The sequence below is a fragment of the Neopelma chrysocephalum genome, unplaced genomic scaffold (genome assembly GCF_003984885.1).
Source record: "Neopelma chrysocephalum unplaced genomic scaffold, ASM398488v2 Primary Assembly neopelma1_26, whole genome shotgun sequence".
In the NCBI taxonomy this organism is placed as follows: Eukaryota; Metazoa; Chordata; class Aves; order Passeriformes; family Pipridae; genus Neopelma; species Neopelma chrysocephalum.
This window is the reverse complement of record NW_020897695.1, coordinates 25,549,316-25,569,309: the sequence shown is the minus strand read 5'-3', so window position 1 is coordinate 25,569,309 and position 19,994 is coordinate 25,549,316. Positions and strand designations below refer to the sequence as shown.

General features: G+C 37.8%; 1 protein-coding gene across 1 annotated transcript in view; it reads left to right on the top strand.

The window, feature by feature from the left end:
* Positions 1 to 7,620, top strand: part of TPPP (tubulin polymerization promoting protein) — a 35,096-nt gene extending 27,476 nt beyond the window's left edge. Inside the window, exon 3 of the mRNA XM_027676116.1 lies at positions 7,487 to 7,620. Coding sequence (XP_027531917.1) covers positions 7,487 to 7,502 — 16 coding nt within the window. The 3' untranslated portion in view covers positions 7,503 to 7,620. The remainder of the gene's footprint in view (positions 1 to 7,486) is intronic.
* The last annotated feature ends 12,374 nt before the right edge of the window (positions 7,621 to 19,994 follow it).

The window sequence follows — 19,994 nt, the reverse complement described above, 5'->3', positions numbered from 1 at the left end:
GAAAAAGAAAAAGAAAAAGAAAAAGAAAAAGAAAAAGAAAAAGAAAAGGAAAAAGAAAAAGAAAAAGAAGAAAGAGAAGAAAGAAAGAAAAAGAGAAGAAAGAAAGAAAGAGAAAGAAAGAAAGAGAAAGAGAAGAAAGAAAGAAAGAAAGAAAGAAAGAAGGAAAGAAAAAAAGAAATCAATCATCAGTTCAGCCAATGGGATGTCCAGCACCCTGGGGGTGCACACCCAGGCTTGGTAGGGGTACCTTTAAATATATATGTTTTCTGTCCCCTGAAGACAGGTTTCTTGCTTTCTATGCAAATTAGTTACCACCTGCAGTCTGTTGTTTCAGACCTTTCTGGAAATGGGTCTCAGAGGGCTTCAGAAGTCTTTGGTGGTCTTGTATCCCCGTACTGGATTGACTTTTGGTTGACTGTTCATGCTTGCTTCTGTGCTGATCCTGTCTTTTGTTTGTTGTGTCTCCAGGGACTAGAGCAAGGATGCTTGTCCCTGCCCTACCTCCGTATGGTCCTCTTCTCCAGTCACATCTGGTTCTTTCAACAATCCTGGGTTGGCTCCATGGCTACTGGTTGTTGGTGTTTGAGACATACTCATTAGCCCTTTTTCTTCTGGGCTCCTACATGCTCTTGGGCCATAACTTCGTCTCATTTAAACATTACTTGAGATAATTTTAGATCAAGTAGTTTCTAATTCTTTTTGGAAGTAATGTGAGATTGTCTCTAAAATTTTGTTTTAACTCAAATTTTTTCTCCTCTGATAATCCACTAGAAGGCAGACCATATTACATTTTAATTAGTGAAAATGTAGCTGTTTTCCTCAAATATTTTACACAATGTCATAAATTATTGATGCCATAGGTTAAAGTAAGAACACTTTATGATGTTGCTAAACATGACTGGAAGTTGAACAGAAAGGCATCAATTAACCATATTTGTGATGAATTAAGACATATTTTGTCACCAGACTATGTAACTGGTTTGTGAGTTTTGTTCTTGGAAACAAGCAAATCCTGCATTTCACGGACCTGTGAAAGGATAAATCTTTGGCAGGATATTAAAAAGAATCCAGCAGGTGGTGCACAAGACCTAACTCCCACCTAGAGGCTGTTTCCCATTAAAAAAAGAATTAATCACAAAGAATTAAAAGTAATCCTGAAATCCAAGATTAAAATTATTGATGACAAACCTCAGTAAAAAGTCCAGGGTACAAGCAAATTTCACCTCACTTTGCCAATGCAAGTCTTCTTGCACTTCTATGTACATTCAATGACTACATCTGGAAGCAAACCAAATCTTTCTGCTAAATAGACAAAAATTTATTTCTTTTTCCTCCCAAAGACTACACTGTGTGATGTTGCTAGACAAGAGCAGAGCGAGTGTGAACTATGAAATACCTAGTGCATGACATTGAGCTGAAACCCAAGGGTCACATCCATTTCTCCTGTCACACAAGAGGAAGGAAGCACAGGGGCTTGTGCATCAGTTCCATGTCATTTCCACTGCAGGATATGTGTCCATTGTGTCTCTGAGGATTGTGGGGTAGAAGAGATTTAGTAATCTCAACAGAACTGTGAATCAATGTGTAGCAGTATGGGTGACACCTTATCCATATAGATCTGCCATATGTTCCTTTTATTTATGCATCCAACACCTGGTATTAGCTCAAGATACTATTTTGTGCAGCCCATGGTATTATAATGATGATGATGATGATGATGATGATGATATTATTATGTGTAACTCCAGTTATTAGCCAAATTCCCTTAGTTTTACCCAAGCCATTACCTCCCTGTGCTCCTGAAGTACTCTCTCACACACTACTTGCTAGGCAAAAGGCAATTTTTGGCCAGCCTGCATGAAACTCAGAGCCAGCCACCACAGGCATACGTAATGACTAAAGACTGAAGCCTTTTCTTCAGTACAGACACAAAATAGAAAGCTAAAAAATTCCTTCTACTTGAAGACTGAATTTGATTTTCATTTCATTACAGAGATTGAATGTCTCTCAGAGATGCCAATGGTGACAGAATAATAAACACAGTAGAAAACATAGATATTTATTACATAGAAGATAATATTTTGCACTATAGTAAACAGAAGCTTGAACATATCAGGCAAAAGAATTAAAGTGCTAAAATAGATACATGGATGCGTTGTAAAGTTTGCCTGGACAGTAATTTTAAGATAAGCTTCAGCTTCATCTTGAAGTTTTAGATTTGGGTCTTTTTTAGACGAATCCCTAATCTTACTTTCTGAAAATCAAACTTTGCTACTTCTTTTTCAGGTCCTTGTTTTCTGTTGAGATGTTTAGCTGGTGAAACATTAGATAAGTATTTATACTGTAGCAAAGAAAATTAGGTTTGCTATCAAATAACTACAGATAATTTAACATATGGATATACACTAGAATATGCAAGAGAAAAGGGTGATAATGGATCACCTAGGCAATCCTGATTTTCCATGTCTGACAAAATAAAATGTGGTATTTTTTGAACAGAACTGAAATGCAGCTTTTTAAAGTTGAGCTACTGACCAGGTACTCCACACTTATTGATTGTTTGGGATTACAAAGAAAGTAGGTGATAGCAGACTGATAAATATCTAATTTTATGCTACACTGTATTTTTGCTTTTTCCTGTAGACTGCTGACACAGTATGCTATATTATTTTCTTATAGCATGTCATGTTAACACTATCATGGTTAAAGTTGCTTTTGTTGATTCAGAGCATAAGTACACTGAACTCATGGTTGCATGCAAAACACTAGTATAATCTGCAGTGATTTCCACTACACTGAAATTTCATGTTGTAGACATAGGGATTTAATGCGAAATTCCAAACGACTTCCAAATACAGGTGATTGAATATAATGTAGATGTCCCATGCTATCTGGTTGGTTGGGGTTTTTTTTGTAAAGCACCATAGCTCACAGAAGAATCCTGCTGTATCCAAAGGGTGGGGCAAAGGAAGGGTGGAAAGGTAGTTCCAGAAGCAATGAGAAAGAGATGGTGTCCTTGGAACCTGAAATACCATCAAGTTGCTGTACTTCTTAGTACTTCTTCCAATTTGGATCAAATGAAAAGTTGAAAGGGAAATCAGCAAGAGCAGTTTCCTGTCTGTTATGTAAGACTAGGCCTAAGTTTGCATTATGACAATACTTTGTATTCTAATAAAAGTTTAGAGGAAAATATTAAGATATTTGTATCAGGACTATTGGTGCAGATCCTTTCTGGTTTTGGTTAATTCACGGGATTTTTCAAATCTTCTAGCAAAGGACATTCTACATGTTCACTGGATTGTAGTCGGATATTCTTGCAGTTATGGCAGAAACGTTTTATTTTTAGTTAGAGGTCTGTCAGAAATTCTGCGAGTGATCTTGTTCTATTCATCTCCTCTGTGTTCCAACTTCTGTTTTATAAATATTTTTTCCCACTTATTATCTGTGTCATTTTTCACCGCAGTTCTGCATGTGACTCCACTAATCCAAATTAGAGCTCCAGAATCGGGTTTAAATGAAAGACAATAATGTATCAGAAAATTTTCCAACACCATCTTGAGAGTAAAAATCAATTTTAAAATACAAAGTTGTATGTAATTAACTTGTATCTTAATTAGAATCATAAAATAACTCAGTCTGTAAGGGACCTCTGCATGCCCTCAATTGTCCAAACTTCTATTCAAATGGCCTCTAACTTCAATGTCCCACAAAGCTGCTGCACAGTGTTCTATGCAGTCATATTTCAAAAGTCATCCCTAGGTACTTGACCAGTGGAAAAAATTAGTCTCTTACATCCAGCTGGAATTGTCTTTGTTGCCATGGAAATGCTAGCTGCCTGTTGTCATTTTACTGTGTATATTTGTAAAAATCTGGCTTCATCTTCTTCATATGCCCCCATGTGGAAGACAGCAATTAGATTCTCCTCCTGCTCCCCTTCACCCAACTTTTCTCCAGGCTACACAAAACCACGTCTCTCAGCCTATTCCTTGTATATTATATGTTCCAGCCCATACCATCTTAGGGGATCTTCTCTGGACTCTTCAGTTTTATGACCTCCCTTTTACTGGGGAATCTAAAGTGGAACACAGTGCTGCCTCCTAAGTCTTGAGTACAAGGGATATAATTTCTTCTCTCAATCTACTCTTGTTAATGAAGCCCAACATGTAGTATGGCCAGTCTTCGCGAACGAAGATTTTGGGAAAGGTCTTTTACCTTTCCAGCCTGCGCAATGGATTTTTTAGGTGAGACACAGCATGCGCTGAACTGAGCCCATCCTTTAATCCTAAGGTTCATCTGCCAGGGCCAAGCGAGCTTGGACAATGGCAGTGAGGTCCTCAGGACGTAGGTTTGTTTAGAGTGACCTTCTCTTAGATGGATGGCCTTACAGGGCTGACGAGCTCCATCTGCCCAGGGGAGTGTCCCTGACCGGGAATCGAACCTGTGCTGCGGCGGTGAGAGTGCCGCATGCTAACCACTAGACCACCAGGGGTCCCCAGCCCAACATGTATTGCAGTCATGTTCCTCTCATTATCCAGGAAAAGCCCAAATTTTCTGCAGAGCTGGTACCTAACTAGTCAGAAACTGTACCTCCTCTAGGGGTTTATTCTACCCAAGGTACTGGACTTTGCTTTTGTCTTTGCTGAACTCAGTGATACCTGCCAACTCCTCAAGCTTGGTAAGGTTCCTTTCTAGCAGCAAGCCAAGTGCAGTTTGTTCTTTGCTATACTTTTGTAAATACCAAACTCCTTGTAAACCAGCAATTATCTTTTTGCTTTGGGATGGAAATAGGAAGAGTAACATAAATTTACTCAGAATACATTTATTCAGAATAACTTGCTCCACTGACTCATCTCTTTCAAGATATCTTTAAGATAACTGAAGGTGAAAGCCCTAAACATAAGCTGATGGGTCTGCTTTAGATGCCTAAGTTTTAACATGCTGAGGAATTTATGTAAATTCAGTAAATGACAGTGGTTTTTTTCTTGTTCCACAATTTCCTGGCTGCATGTCCAGAAAAAAACAAATTCTTAAGAGGAGCAAGAATAGAGATACTAGAGTCTATGGATTCTGCACATGAGCAAGTTCTACATATGATACATGCTGAAGAGTCATTTCAGCTGAATAGAAACTAGATAACACAACATCTTGTTGGAAGCCTTACGTTGCTTAACTTTCTATATGCTCCCCATAGCTTTACAGAAAGGAGTCTGATGAAAGTATTTCAGGCAGTGATAGGTCTGGTAGAAAGATGCAGTGCTTTTATTTTACATAGCAGTAAATCATTGTGAGAGAGCTTTAAAAATGTGGGACTAAAAACCTGCTAAGGTAACCATCTCCACAATTAAAATCAGATGGCTAAAAGAAGTCTACTAATTTAGACCAATTAGTGGCAGGATAGTCCACCTGAGTGAGAACAGCTCAGAAAGATGCAACAATCTGCTAGGTAAGAAGGAGACAACAGACCACTGGTAAAATGGAAAACACTGGGCAAGCTAACAAATATATTATGCTGTGTTTATGTGAGTGTGCATATAAAAAAAAAGATGAAGTTATTAAAAAAATGCACAGAAATATGTAAAACCAAAATACTAAAATTACTGTAATTGTAATGACTATGTTGTAATCCTGTAAGTTGACATAACAAAATGACAATACCAAAACTTAACATGCATAATATGAACTTGTTTTTTATTGCCAGAGGGATACTTAAAAGCACAATATGCAGCTACATAAACACAGAAAACCAGCACAATGGAAATTTAAATGCATCCAAACATCACTCAAACCAGATTATCTCAGAATAGCAAACTCATTCTGAATACATCAGAAATCCTTTCTCCCCTATCCTAACTAGTGATACTCAGTTCCTAAAATGTTTGCAAACCCCTTCCAAGTTTAGAAAAAAGCTAGTAGGAACATAGGATGATAGTGTTGAAAATTAATGTCCTAATGAGTTCACAAATTATATATAAACATCAAGAGACTAACTGGCAACATGTGATGCCAGCTTAAAAGGCACCACCAAAAGTAAATTAATGCACAAGAAGTGACAAGACTTATTAGATGTCTCTGACATATCTGTGCTGCTGAGCATGCTACAAGACAGCTATTTTTAAATGAGACATGTGATGTACTGGAAACATTCTAGCCACTGAAGCATGAAGCTGTATGTAGTCAGTTCACCACACTGCGAGGCTGCAGTACTATAGTTATGTGTATCTTCCAAAATACTTGAGAAAAATTCAAATGGTGAGTGAAGTCTTGTAGATTTTCTAAGTGTTTGACTACAATTTTTTTCCCGAACTCACCTAACTATTCACTTTTGAATGAAGCTCAAAGTTCTGTGACAGCATTGCAATATCACTGTTTTAGTTAATGCATTTGTACCTTTTAATTTTGTCTGTTCAATTCTGTTGCTGAGGAAGACTTAATTTTAATGCATGATCTGTACTAAAATGCACCAAAGATGCATTTCATTCACAATCACTCACTGGACAATCATCTGCAAAAGGAATTGATTAATTTAGGTTTTTTACAAGTGTTTAAGTCAGGAAGTTAGAGCAACAACACAAAATCTTAAACTATCTTTTAATTCAATAGCATCATGAGTCAATACTGAGGTAGGTAATAAATGTTAACAAAAAAAAATAAGAGCACTCATGGTAGCATTGTAGGACATGAAATCGATGATAACATAGCAACTATACACAAAATCTTGACAAGTCTTGTTAGTCTAACCATTCTGCACAGGAAGGAGATTTTAATTTTTTAAACTTGTATGTCAGCTTACTTCTTGATGGTCATTTTGATAAAATCTGTTATATTACATGAGTTGCTGAAATTATTTTCCCATTGACAGCAGATGCTACAGCTATAAAGGAAGCAATAGGAACAAACTTGCTGACTTTATGTTAATGACACTTTTAGATTATCTAGGAATATAAGAGAAGCATGAGAAATATAGGACAACAACATGCAACGGCAAGGCATGTAGGAAATTTAGGTTGGTATTTTACAATTAACATTTTTGGCAATAGAATCTGTAGCCAAAATCGATGACTAGCTTAAGTAGCATTGGGACTTCATATGTAATTAAGAAAGCTTCTGAATACTTTGTTTGACCATGATAACTATTCTTTAACTTAGACTTACACCTGAAACAATGTGATATTTATAGAAAGGTAAGCATGCAAACTGTCTGCTTTGAAATTTGGTAGCAGGGGAAAATTGAACTTTTACTTGCAAAAAAATAGTACAGAAATAACTAGAAAAGTCACAGAAAACATAGGAAGGTCTCACAGTTAACATCCTCTCAAAAGATGCATCTTACTATAGTGTTTAGTCAGTAGTATTAGTTATACTAGTAACTATTAATAAAGTAGCTATGTTCACTGTGGCCTTTGATATCAGTGATAAAGCAATAAACTACAATATGGATGACAGATTGAAGTTTACAAAGCAGTAATACCAGCAATTTGTTTTGCAGCTCCAGAGGCAATTAAAAACAGCACAGCTTCCCAGGAGACACAATCTAGTTTTCTTCCCTGATGCTACTGTGAGCACAAGACATTTCAAAGGAACACATGCAAACAAGAAGGAAATAAAACTATCTTCTCAAAACATTTGTGTATGCAGTCAATTTGTAAATGGGGTGCGTGCATACCTCTGAATTTAATCAAGTCATATCCTCATAGGACAGCAATATAAAAGCTTAAGTGCAGAATATAGTACTGCTTTGTGTTCCCTGAGTTTTACTTTGAACCCTACTTCAAAACCACTTTAGACTGAACTAATTTTGTACTTACAAAATACATTCCAGACTGATAGAATTAATGGAGTCTGATATTTTACAGAAGCCAGAGTAGTCTAAAACAAGAGCATTTTACTTTAGATGAGCATATAGTCAGAAGAGAATTACAAATTCTGTTCTCCTTTAATATTGGCATTCATAAGCCTGAGGCTGTGAACATATCAAGAGGACCTTATCTAAAAAATCAAAGACCCTGAGAGGAAGACAACAATCCTTTTCCCCTATTTTTTTTCATTCCATGCTTCCAGTCAGAAGTTGTCAATGCACATATTTTTTACCTTGCACAAACTCTTGTCTTCTCTGGATTCCTCTGCGAGCTATGTCAACTTGCCAGAGAACACATCTATCAGGAAAAAGAAGACTCTCTTCTCTGCTAGATTAATGAACTGAACTGACTCACAGAATTGTCTCATGAGTGCCAGAGACATGGAAAAGGAGTGTGCAGGACTAGATGGCCAGGAGCCATGGCTGAGGGAGGGAGGGAGGACCTCTGCTATGGGAAGGGAACAAAGAAGAAAGATGCAGGAACAAAAGCTATCCCTTGCTCCAGCAGCAAGCCATTCATTTCACTCCATTTTTTCTTGAAAATAACCCGATTGTTAAAAACATGGGGGGAAAAAAAAAGCAATTTTATTTTTGTATTACCATTGCAGAAAGCTATAAAAAGTAGAACTAAAATTAGCAAATTTCATTTTAATTACAAAGAAAATCTCAGGGTAATGCATGGCAATCAGCTATTGAAGCAGCATGTGAAACGTAAGTGCTTGCTATTTCTCCCTTGACACTTCCAGTCACCTGTTTAAGTTCTCACACCACTTTCTACATTATATCTCTCTAATGTCAGGTGTTACATCACTACAGTAAACCAAACTGGAAAGCTGATCCAGTTGAATACCACCTGGGGTATTTTTTGGTATTATAATACATATATATATTTATTTTAGATTTCTTTCAGCACTCAGCCATACAAATGTCCATCTTAGTGTTTTTGATAGGGAAGCAGCAGATACATTTATTTCAGCAACACTACTACTCAACTTCAATTCACATATAGACAATTGCTATCTCATCTGAGTCAGAGAAACTTCAAAAGTAATAATATTCTGGTGCCATTTTTCAGTAAAAAGACAAGTAACTCAGATAATTCTAAACCAGAAACAACTACTCAGTATCCCCATGTGAAGCACCTGGGGTTCCCATGATGCTGCTGAGAGTTCTGTGATTTGCTATTTTTGAGTTTTTGTGAAATCATAGTTGCTATTAAAGAGAAGTTGCTCCACGTGTTGTCAATCCAACATGCAGAGGCAATACGTCCTACTGCATATTCACCTACTGGTGCAACATAATCTTTGTGAAAGGCAAGAAGGTCAAAATATTTATCCAAGTTCTACATCCACTTCAGTCAGACTACTGCCAAATATTTGTTTATGGGTGCTCATTTTGAAATAAACTGAATCCATGCATGCTTTCTAAAGCATGCTCTGAATAGCTGCAGGAAAATATGTTTTTTTAGATGCTGATGATCAAGTACAGAAGTAAAGTTACCACCTCAGCATGAAACCCACGATTTCTTATCCATCTCTTAGGATACATGTCTTAGGAATCAGCACCTTATTAAGAACTTCAGTGATATGTTGGAACTGGAATTAGGCACTGAAACTCCTTCATTTCACAAATTGCAACGTTACTCTGGACAGCTGACACTTTTTTGACCTTGTCTCCCTTGACTCAGTGTGTATTAGTTATATCTTTCTTACCCTAGTTGTTAAACCCAACCAAACAAAGACCTTACCTCCAAACTAACCAATGCTTTATGAGAGAGATCTAGGGATTTCAGGTGACTACATTGTTTCAGAGAATTACATAAATGAGTAATTTTCTCCTGCCAGAAAGGAGCAAGGATGACACATGACTTACTTCAGAGCAAAAGGGCAGACAGGGTGGGGGCATGACTAGGAACTAGCATATTTATAAGAAAGGCAGTTAATATCTTCTACACATCTTCTGCTTAATATGGTGAATACAAAATGCATGATGAAGCTGTTCTGCAGTATGTCAAGAATTCCGACAACATTTTTAGTGCTAAACAAAAATAGGAAACAGGTTAATTTCTTGTTGCTACAATAGAGGCTTTGTAGGTATTTTTTAATGGTAGAACTAGTAATATTACATATGAGGTAGCCATTGCAAAAAGATGCTAGAAGGAAGTATTAAATCTTTCAAATGCTACTTAATATCAAGCCAGCGCTTGTGCAAAACTCTGCATATCCACTTTCCAGGACAAAATAGCCTTTATGATTCCAACTTTTCCTTGTAAACAAGTATTTATAGCAGGTGCATATTAAGCAAATTAAAGCACTATCATCTAGTGTATAGGGAAAACACACATCAGCTACACAAACCTGGGCTTCCTCTTCCTTAGGAATGAACCTATGGTGCAATAAAACCTCATTTTCTAACTATATGAGGGTTTTGACCACAAAGAACATTTTAGATGTGTGTTATGAGCCATCCATATTCAACTTGTTTTTTAAAGGTAAATGTAAAGGTAATCTATGGGAGAGAAAATGGATTGTGCTTTCTCTGGGTTCTCTGGTAGTATTGGGCCTATCTCTGCTGAACTCTGTGACAGTATTTCTGTAAGAACAGGTTATAAAGAAAAGGTACTTAATACAGTGCAGGGGAAATCCAGGGTAAAATCTAGCCAGGATACAAGAAACAAAGTATGTATTTCTAAATTGGGAACTCCTACTCTCTCTCTGCATGTCCAACACTGCTTTATACCCCTCCCATAGTTTAACTCAACATGTACCATTTTATTTTGTGAAGACTTTGTAAGCCTTAATGAGCTTATTCTTCATATCTAGGATGCTATTCCCAAATATCTTGGGGTGTTGCATTATTATATCCTTTTTAAAAATTTCAGGTTTTTAAACATTGAATTATTAAAAAACACTTTGTATTTCATGTTACTCAAAGTTCAAGAAGCAAACCAAACATGTTTAAAAACTGAACTATGTCAATAGCACATCTAAATTAAGTCAGCTGTTAAAGCCAGCTGCATCCTGGGCTGCATCAAAAGCACTGTGTCCAGCAGGTTGAGGAAGGTGATTCTCCCCGAGTACACTGCTCTGGAGAGACCCCACCTGGAGGACTGCATCCAGCTCTGGGTTCCCCAGCACAGGAAGGACACTGACCTGTTACAGCGAGTCCAGAGAAGAGCCACAAAAATTATTAGAAGGGTGGAACACCTCTCCTCTGAAGAAAGGCTGAGAGAGTTGGGGTTGTGCAGCTGTAGAAGAGAAGGCTCCAGGGAGACCTTCTGTGGCCTTTCTGTACTTAAAGGGGGCTTATAAGAAAAATGGAGACAGACTTTTTAGCAGGGCCTGTTGCAATAGAAAAGGAGAAAGAGTTTTAAACTTAAAGAGTAGATTCAGACTACATATAAGCATGAGATTTTTTATGATGTGAGTGGTGAAACATTGGAACAGGTTGCCCAGAAAGGTGGTAGATGTTCCATCCCTGGGAACATTCAAGGCCAGATTGGATAGGGCTCAGAGCAACCTGGTCTAGTTGAAGACTTCCCTGCTAATTGCAGGGAGATTGGACTAGATGACCTTTAAAGGTCATCCTTTAATGGCCCAACCCATGATTCTATGATCCACAAACTACTAATAGAGGTAAAGGGTTACTAATGTCAGCTCAGCCAAAACAAATAATAACAGCTGTTAGCACTTTATTATTACCTGGAAACAGATGAAAAAGGGATTGGAAACAATGCAAATTCCTATGCAGGAATTCCAAGCCTTCTGGCTTACTTAAAGGAGAAAGACAAGGCAACCTGAGGGCTTTTTTTCCACAGACTAAAGTTAAGAAATTAACTTTAAATTCTGCTCCTCCCATATCGACCTTCCTTCCAGATATGTTCTCCTCTTGCTTTACTCTGCATTGACTCTAGTAGTAATTTAGTCAACTTTCATGGAATAACACAACAAAACCAGAAGTATGCAACAGCTTTTCACTGGGTTACCAAGTTGGATTAGTATACTGCATAAGCTGATAAACACCGAATATGGTGAAAAGTAAGAAGATATAGCACTGGAAATGGGGAAAAGAGAGAGAAGAGCAGTGAGGAAAGACAAAAATGAAGACAAGACACCCTCATACATCAACTACCTAATAATTAATCTTAACCATATTAAGAAATCACCTATTTAAGAGGCTGTCTCTCTTGCAGTACATAATATGCATACATCTGACCAAGTTACACATTCTGATTTTGTAGAGATTTACATCCTTTGAGCACACAGACAAGGTATTACCTAAAATGCAAGATGAGAAGAGACTTAACCAATCAGCAAATTATAGCTGTTCTGGTGTACAGTGTACACAGCAGTTAAAAATCGGTGTGTTCTTGTGATATGGATATTTGTGGTTTTTTTCCTCGTGACTCTGGACTAACAAAACAGTATCTGCATTTTCTTCTGCTTGAGAGCAGGGTTTACTGGATGCTTATGATTAAATATTCAGAGAGAACCACAGGGGCTTCACTCTCTTAGCCTGCTTGATTGCAGTGCATGTCTCACCACTCATGGATAACCGTAGTGAGATATTAACCATGCTATCGTACATTCTCAGTTTATTTGTTACAGAACCCACTGTCTCTCAGTTTCTCTCAGAATGCATTGACGCCAGGAAACTGGAGTATACAGATGGCCCCTGGCGTGAAAGGCTCTACCACATCTGTGATGTGCACCTGACCTGGTCGGGGTTGTTATTGGATTGCCCATCCCTTCCAAAAAGTACCTCTAACAGCACCATTTTTCTCAGACATAGGATCTCTTCTTCCATGGTCTTCCAGGCCATTTTATGATGGTGTTGCTGCAGGATATCTCTGTAAACAAACTTTTCTCTTACACTTGTTAGAAGCCCAGAGAGAAAGGGGCTTTTACTCCCTTACAAATGCCTGCTCGATGACCACATTCTGGGCCAGAGCTCCCAAATACCTTGCTTCGTTTCCATCAAGTTGCAGGCCTTCGGCCATAAGGTCCCGAACTCGGATCAACCAGGTCAGAATGGGCTTGTTTGGGCGCTGAGTAACATCTTTTCACAAACTGTGCAGATTGTCATATGACAGGGATTCCGTGATAATCTTGGGCTCTGTTTCCTTCACTGTTTGTGAGGGCCCTGGTTCCCTGTCCTCGTCAACCGGGCATATCGACTAGGTTATTTACTTCTTCCTTTGCAAAAACCCCAAACCTAGATTAAATGGTCTGCTGACATGAACCACTGCAGCGTCATTTTAATGCATGAATTGCTGATTGGGGGAAAGCGACACCAGTTAAACTTTACTGTATTACGGTAACTGTTGCCTCTCAGGTTCGCAACGAGCAAGAGCCGAGGGAGCGCTAAGGTTGCACGTAGTCATCTCTAACCCCGCCCGCTGGGAGGGGTATACAGGCAGTGCATGCCGCATCACTCAAGGCAGTTTCCTCCTCCACGTCCTCCTCTCTCCCTCTCCTCCTTCCCGCTGCCTCCCCCGGACACTCCAGGCCGAAGCCACCGCCCAGCCCTCCGCGCATCCGCTTCCCGCAGGCAATCGGGACCCGCCAGAGGCCCCAGGGCTGGTGTGGAGTTTCGTGCCTCGGCCCTGCCTCCGCTCCGCTCCGCTCCGGGCGGCACCTGTGCGGGGAGGGGGCCGGCGGGAAGGAACGGGAGCGGAACGGCAGGAACGGGACTGGGCGCGTGCTCGTGATTCTGTGCGAGAAACGTGACCGGCCCGGTCTGTGCTGGCTGGCCTTGAACGGCCCCTTCCAGCCCGAAGTGTTCTGTGATCCCGCGGAAATGTCTGTCAGTACCAGTGAACTCTGGCCGTTCGCCAGCCGGTACGGAATCACCGCAGTGTCGTCCTCCTTGCATCACGTGTGTGTGTGCAGCACTGTTCATGAAGGCGTTTGCCGCCCTTTGTAAACCCTTGAGATATTTATCGGTGATGAGAAAGTAATTACATTCTGGTGTTAAATTACATACTGATAGAAAATAAAATAAGTTTTAACTTGATGGACTTCCTGAATTTTTTTAACTGCTGTGGGGAGATTTTGAGCTGTAATACGTTTATGGGCTGTGAATGCAGCCGATCAGTTTTTACTGAGTGTCAGTTTTAAACAGCAAGCTTACACCCAGGTTTAGTAAACTAATTGCAACCATGTTGCTATACTAAACAAATATTACTATCTTTAGCCGTGAAAGTGTCCTGTTGTTTTACCTGCCTGTACTGTCAGCCTTTTAAAAAACTGATACAAAGACAAACTCTCTTGAGCATTGATTGTCTAACTGGTTTTATTTCTGTTGGTCTTCTCAAAATATTTATGTTATATTGACTATGAATCAGATATATTTCCTTTCAATGTCGATAGAGAGTCTTTCTATTGGTTTAATGAGAACAGGATTAATGATAAAGAACAAATAAAAAGCCTGCTTCTGAATAGTGGTGAATCTCTTAAACAGGGAAAAAAAAAAGAAACTCCTAACAGGATCTGATCTTCTCACATTAAGGTAAGGTGCTTACTGGCACTGCCTTAGAACTGGTAAGTGTAAAATCTATGCAGGTGCGGTAAATTGGGACAGATGACCAGGATGTATGTAGTTATCTTAATATGCAGATGGGTTATTACTGTATTCCTATATAACCTGAAATACAGGTTATCTTTGTGTATAGTGTATCTTTAGCTGTTTATGTATTAAGAGATGTTAGGAAGAAGGAAGAGAATCAAAAGGCAAAGTAGTTCCAACATTAATACCCATCATTGTGTTTAACGTCTGACTTGTGTGCTTTTTTCTCTTAATTCCATTAAATAGGACTTTATTTAGATTATGCTCTTGTCACTTGAAATACCTGTGTACTGAATCCAAAACCACAGAATCATAGGATATCCTGAGTTGGAAGGAACCCATGAGGATCATCAAGTCCAGCTCCTGACTCCACACAGAGCAGCCTAAAAGTTAAACACATCAAAGAGCATTGTCCAAACAGTTCTTGAGCATTGACAGGATTGGGGCCATGCCGACTTCCCTGGGGAGCCTGTACCAGTGCTTGACCACTCTTACAATGACAGTCTCTTATCTAATACCCAGTCTGAACTCATGCTGACAGAGTTTTATGCCATTTTCTTGCATCCTCTCTCAGTTTCCTAGTGTTGTTTCTGCTTATTAGGAGATATTTGCAAAGATTTTTCCCTAATTTCATTGTTCACAGTAAACATCATTGTTCCTTATAAGACTTTTTGTATCTCAAGCACCTTATTTTTTTATTTGATCTACTTTAGACTATCTGCCATTATTTATGTTATAGGGCCTAATTTTGTCACCATTATAATATATAGGTGATTGACCATGTAAGTTTTTTGAATTCTTGTTCAGTTTTTAAAAATGGAATAATATTTTATTGCTAATGGAATATACCCATCAATCTATTAGAGCAATTATCAGTTACTTTGACAATAACATACAATGTTTAATTTACATTTTTTAGGGTACAAGATAAAAGCTCGAAAGTCAAATTTGAAAAGCAGCAGAGCTAAATAAATATGAACACCTTTAAAATAACTTACCAAATTAGAGTCAGGGTTTTTTTTCTTGTTGTCATCTTCAAAGCAACCAGTCTGACACTTTTTTGCTAGTAGGTCCAGGAAAGATTTCTTCTCTTTTCTTATGGCCAAGGAAAGCTTTCAGAGATTGGCCTACATTTTTAGACCATTACCTATCCTAAATATGTCAAGCCTTTGGTACAGGTTTATCCAGGTTTTGTCCAGATTGAAGACTAATGCTAGTTTCAATTCCAATTCTGTAGGTATTAGTTTAAAGGAGATGAAATAGAGACAGTGTATTTACTATGTACATCACCCATTCACTTTAAATTGAAATGTATTTTGTTCCCATTTTATTCTAACCATGTGAATTTTGTCAGGAATGGGAGGAAAATATTCTATAAAGTAACAGCTTGTAAGTGAATATGCCAAGTGTGTTGGGTATGGGAGTCACCACCAAACATTTTCCTTTACAGATCTTCTCCTGATTTTTAGTAATACTTGATAATGTAATGTAGCCCATGTGGATTATTTTTAGGCAGTGGAAAGGCTAATCAGATAATTTTTTTTTAATTTTTAATGTCTTCATGGTTCATCATAGTAATGGATATGAAGACTAAGAAATTTTCAGATCAGTAATATATTAAAAAATTAGTGTTGTTTAGACACAGCTAGAGTAGTAACTTATCTCTACCATTACAGAAATTTGCAACACAAGTTTGATAAAATGAAAGCTACTCTCACAAGATAAAAATAATCTAGTTAGTTCCCAGAGTGCCTTTGACTGGACATTTACAAGGGGAAAATGAAATGTTACTGTCTCCAAATCTTTTTGACATCCAAATCCTTTATATTCCTATTAAAAATGAACAAAACCCTACTGCATATAAAACTGCTAAGAAGTCCCTGCAATAAAACACAGTGAAGAGAGGATTTTAAGTAGAGTTTGAAAGCTGCTGGTAGAAAAAAAAAGATTCACAAGAAAAGAAAGTAGCGTTATGCAGAGTTCTTTTTTTTTTTCTCCTGGATAGAATGACTCAGAAAATTAAATCTCCCATTTGTGTGGAAATGTATTCTACTCATACACAGAAGGGTTAATGTGTTTAATCCATGTTCTATTCAGTGTATTTTTCAGTAATCATATTTGTACAAATAATGCAGATTTTTAAAGAAATTAATGCTTGTTATTATGTGAAGGAAGCACAGGAGAAAGTATTTTGATGTTCTGCCGGTGTTCAAAAGTTTCTTTAAATATAGTTTTAAGATGATAATGTCAGGAACTGTTTATATTATCTTGAGTAGGACTTTTTCAACAAATACATACCAGCTAAGGAAGAACTCATTGTGTTAAAACAGACATTGTAATGGATTTCAGTGCATTGATGAGATTTTTTTCATAATGGAGATATGTTTCTGCAGCCATACACAGTTCTGAACAATGTGTTAAATGCTAGAATTTTCAGAGCAGTATAGACTATTTCTCTCAGAAATTTTAATTACAGCCAACACATTATCTACTTTAAACAAACCAAGGCAAAAAGGAACAGATTCATTATATTGCCAATGTAGAGACTTAAACACAGTACTTGGTACCAGGATTTCTACCATCTGAACATCTGATTCTAATGTCGCTTACCTTTTCACCAAAACAACTGGCTGTTAGTTGTGTTCACCTGTCCCTCTGCTCAGGAGAACTGCTGTTCATGAAGTGCTGATTTCCTCTCTATATGCTTGATTTTTTGTTCAGCTAGCAATAATGATGCATAGCCATTAGAAATTAGTCTGTCTGTTATTCTAACATTCATTTGCAGCTCTTCTGCAAGTGTATTCAATGAAATTTCCAAAGGCATTGCTGGAAATTTGGACCCAATGGACAATATTTTTTCTTGATGATTGATTCCTTATTGCTGTGTTTGCCTTTGAAAAACGTGCCCCAAAGAATTTCTGTGGAAGGTCTAAAGGAAAACAATTTTTGAGTGGAATGATAGTAAAGCTAGAAGATACACTGTGTTCAAGATAAAGGACTTCATTTTTCTCTTGAGTCTAATTTAGGGGAAAAAATGTAGAAGTACTGAATGAAGACTTATTGGCCAGATGAAAAAGGGGGAATTGGAAGATATTAGGCAAGGTTAAAAACGTCTCCAAGATGTTTTTAAAAAAATCTGTGGATTGAAGATACTGTTATTAAAACAGCTACAAATATTTTACCTCAGTTTCAAACTCATTGAAATATTTTTTGATCAATCAGCTAATGTTCCACAAAGCAATTACCAGTATGGATTGGGTAAAGAAAGACAGAAAGGTTAAGGACACCTAAAAATATCTGACACTATGTAATCATAAAATCATCCTACAAAGTGTAGCAACTTTAAGGATTGTGTGAGTGGAATTCATTCTTGAATTCATCCTGAGATTCATTCCATACCAGACTAGGAGTGCAGTTTGTGCTCTGTGTGAGGCCGTTTCTTTGTCATGGAAAGGATCTCTTGAGATCATCTGCTCAGTCCCCCTCCCCCTAGTTCAATGCATGGTTACTTAAAGCAGGTTGCTTAATATATTGTCTGACCATTTCTGAATATCTCCAAGAATGGGAACTCAGCAACCCCTCTATGCAATCTGACCTCAACATAAAATTGTTTTTTATTTTTCTTATGTTTAAATGGTATTTCTTGTATTTTAGTTTATGCCTATTGCCTGTTGTCCATCCACTGGATACCTCTGAGAAGAGTCTGGCTCCATCTTTATAAAGTGGGATTGAGTGCACCCTCACCATGCTTGCAGATGACATCAAGCTGAATGGTGCAGTTGATGCAGGAGGGAAGGGATGCCATCCAGAGAGACCTTGACAGGCTTGAGCAGTTGGGCCTGTATGAACCTCATGAAGTTCAACAAGGCTAAGTCCTGCAACTCGATGCAGGCAATCCCAATATCAGTACAGACTGGGGAATGGGGGATTGAGAGCCACTCTGTGGAAGACGACTGGAGGATAGACACTGGTGGGTGAAAAGTTGGACGTGACCCAGCAATGTGCACTTGCAACTCAGAAAGCCAACCATATCCTGGTCTGAATCAAAAGCAGCATGGCCAACAGGTCAAGCGAGGTGATTCTCCCCCTCTACTCCATGATTCTATTATTTTATACACCATTCAAATATACATAAACACTTGATAAGGTCTCCTTTGAGCTTTCTCTTCTAAACTAAACCCCAGCTCCCTTGGTCTTTTCTCATTTAAGTAGCAATTTGTTTCCTTGACTCAACTGATGAAAACTTTCATTTCAATATAAAGGTATGTTTTTGTAGGTCAATGGTACAATGCCAGGAATAATTTAGAGACTTGAGAAGTCGTTTCAGAATTCTAGAGTCTTCTGGTTGCAAAGCCAACTGTATAACTTACTGTGTTGCGTTGTGTATCTAGAGAGAAAATAAATCTGGAATGTTGGGGACTAATTCTCATTTCAGATCTGTATTCTGCATTGTGGTAAAGAAATAGTCAAAAAACAAGGTGAGGGGTTTTTTCCCCTTTTTTTTTCTCTTTTCATTTGGAGATGACAGAAAAATTGGAAGTTGCTGCAGGCTTCTTGCTGAAGTTCTCGTTGAGCTCTGTGTAATAGTGGTCAGGAGTGAGCGATGTTTGGACTACTCCAGCAGGTTTAAGTCAGTGAAAAGTCACATATAGGGATTAGTTTCCAGTGATTGTGTACGTTAGTTACTCAGCTGTTTTCTTCCATCAGTTAACAGACACCATATAGCTTTTAAAAATTCAATTTGTTCCTTAAAAGAAGACTGTCCTGAAAATGTGATTTTACCGAGGCCATTTCTACACATTTTGCAAGTGGCATTTACCAGCAGTGAACTAGTGTACCCTAGGGCCTGGAGCAGAACACAGAAAGATGTAAAAAAATCAAGTCTTCACTGTCATATTATGGTATGCACTTGTACTGATCTGGGGACGGGGTTTGCTAAAGAGTCTAAGGAAGGTAAGTACTAGAATTCTTTTTAATTTCTCTAAGTTCCATTTACTTAATTCCTCTAAAAAGCTCTTAAAAATTTCATGCCTGAAATAATACAGTAAATTAGAATTCACCAATTTCTATTAAATTCCGAATTCTAGTATGTACATATATAGATAGACTTTATACAGATATGTATGTGTATATGTATATAAATATAAATTGATAAAGCCATTATCTTTTCTCATTGCTATTTTCTCTCTTGAGTTCTTTGGCAATTTCTATTGCCCATCAAACATATTTGATAGCCACTAATAAAAGTCTATATGCTTTAGTGAATATGAAGTCAGAATTGATTAAATTGATTAGACGACTGAATATATTTTGAAGACTGAAGTGTAAATAACCAAAAAGCAGTGATATAACTGCAATATTTTAACACTTCTTTTTTCTAAATATTTCTGCTAGATAAAAGCCCAAAGGAGTTGGTCATCCAAATCAGCAGCATACCACAGTTTTACTTCTTTTTTCAAGTGATTTGACAGAAGCTGTAGGCAGATTAAGGCTATTTATAACAAGTTAAAGAGGTAATAAGACATTTTGTGCCATATTGTTTCAAGATAGGATGGGAAGGAAAAATATTTCT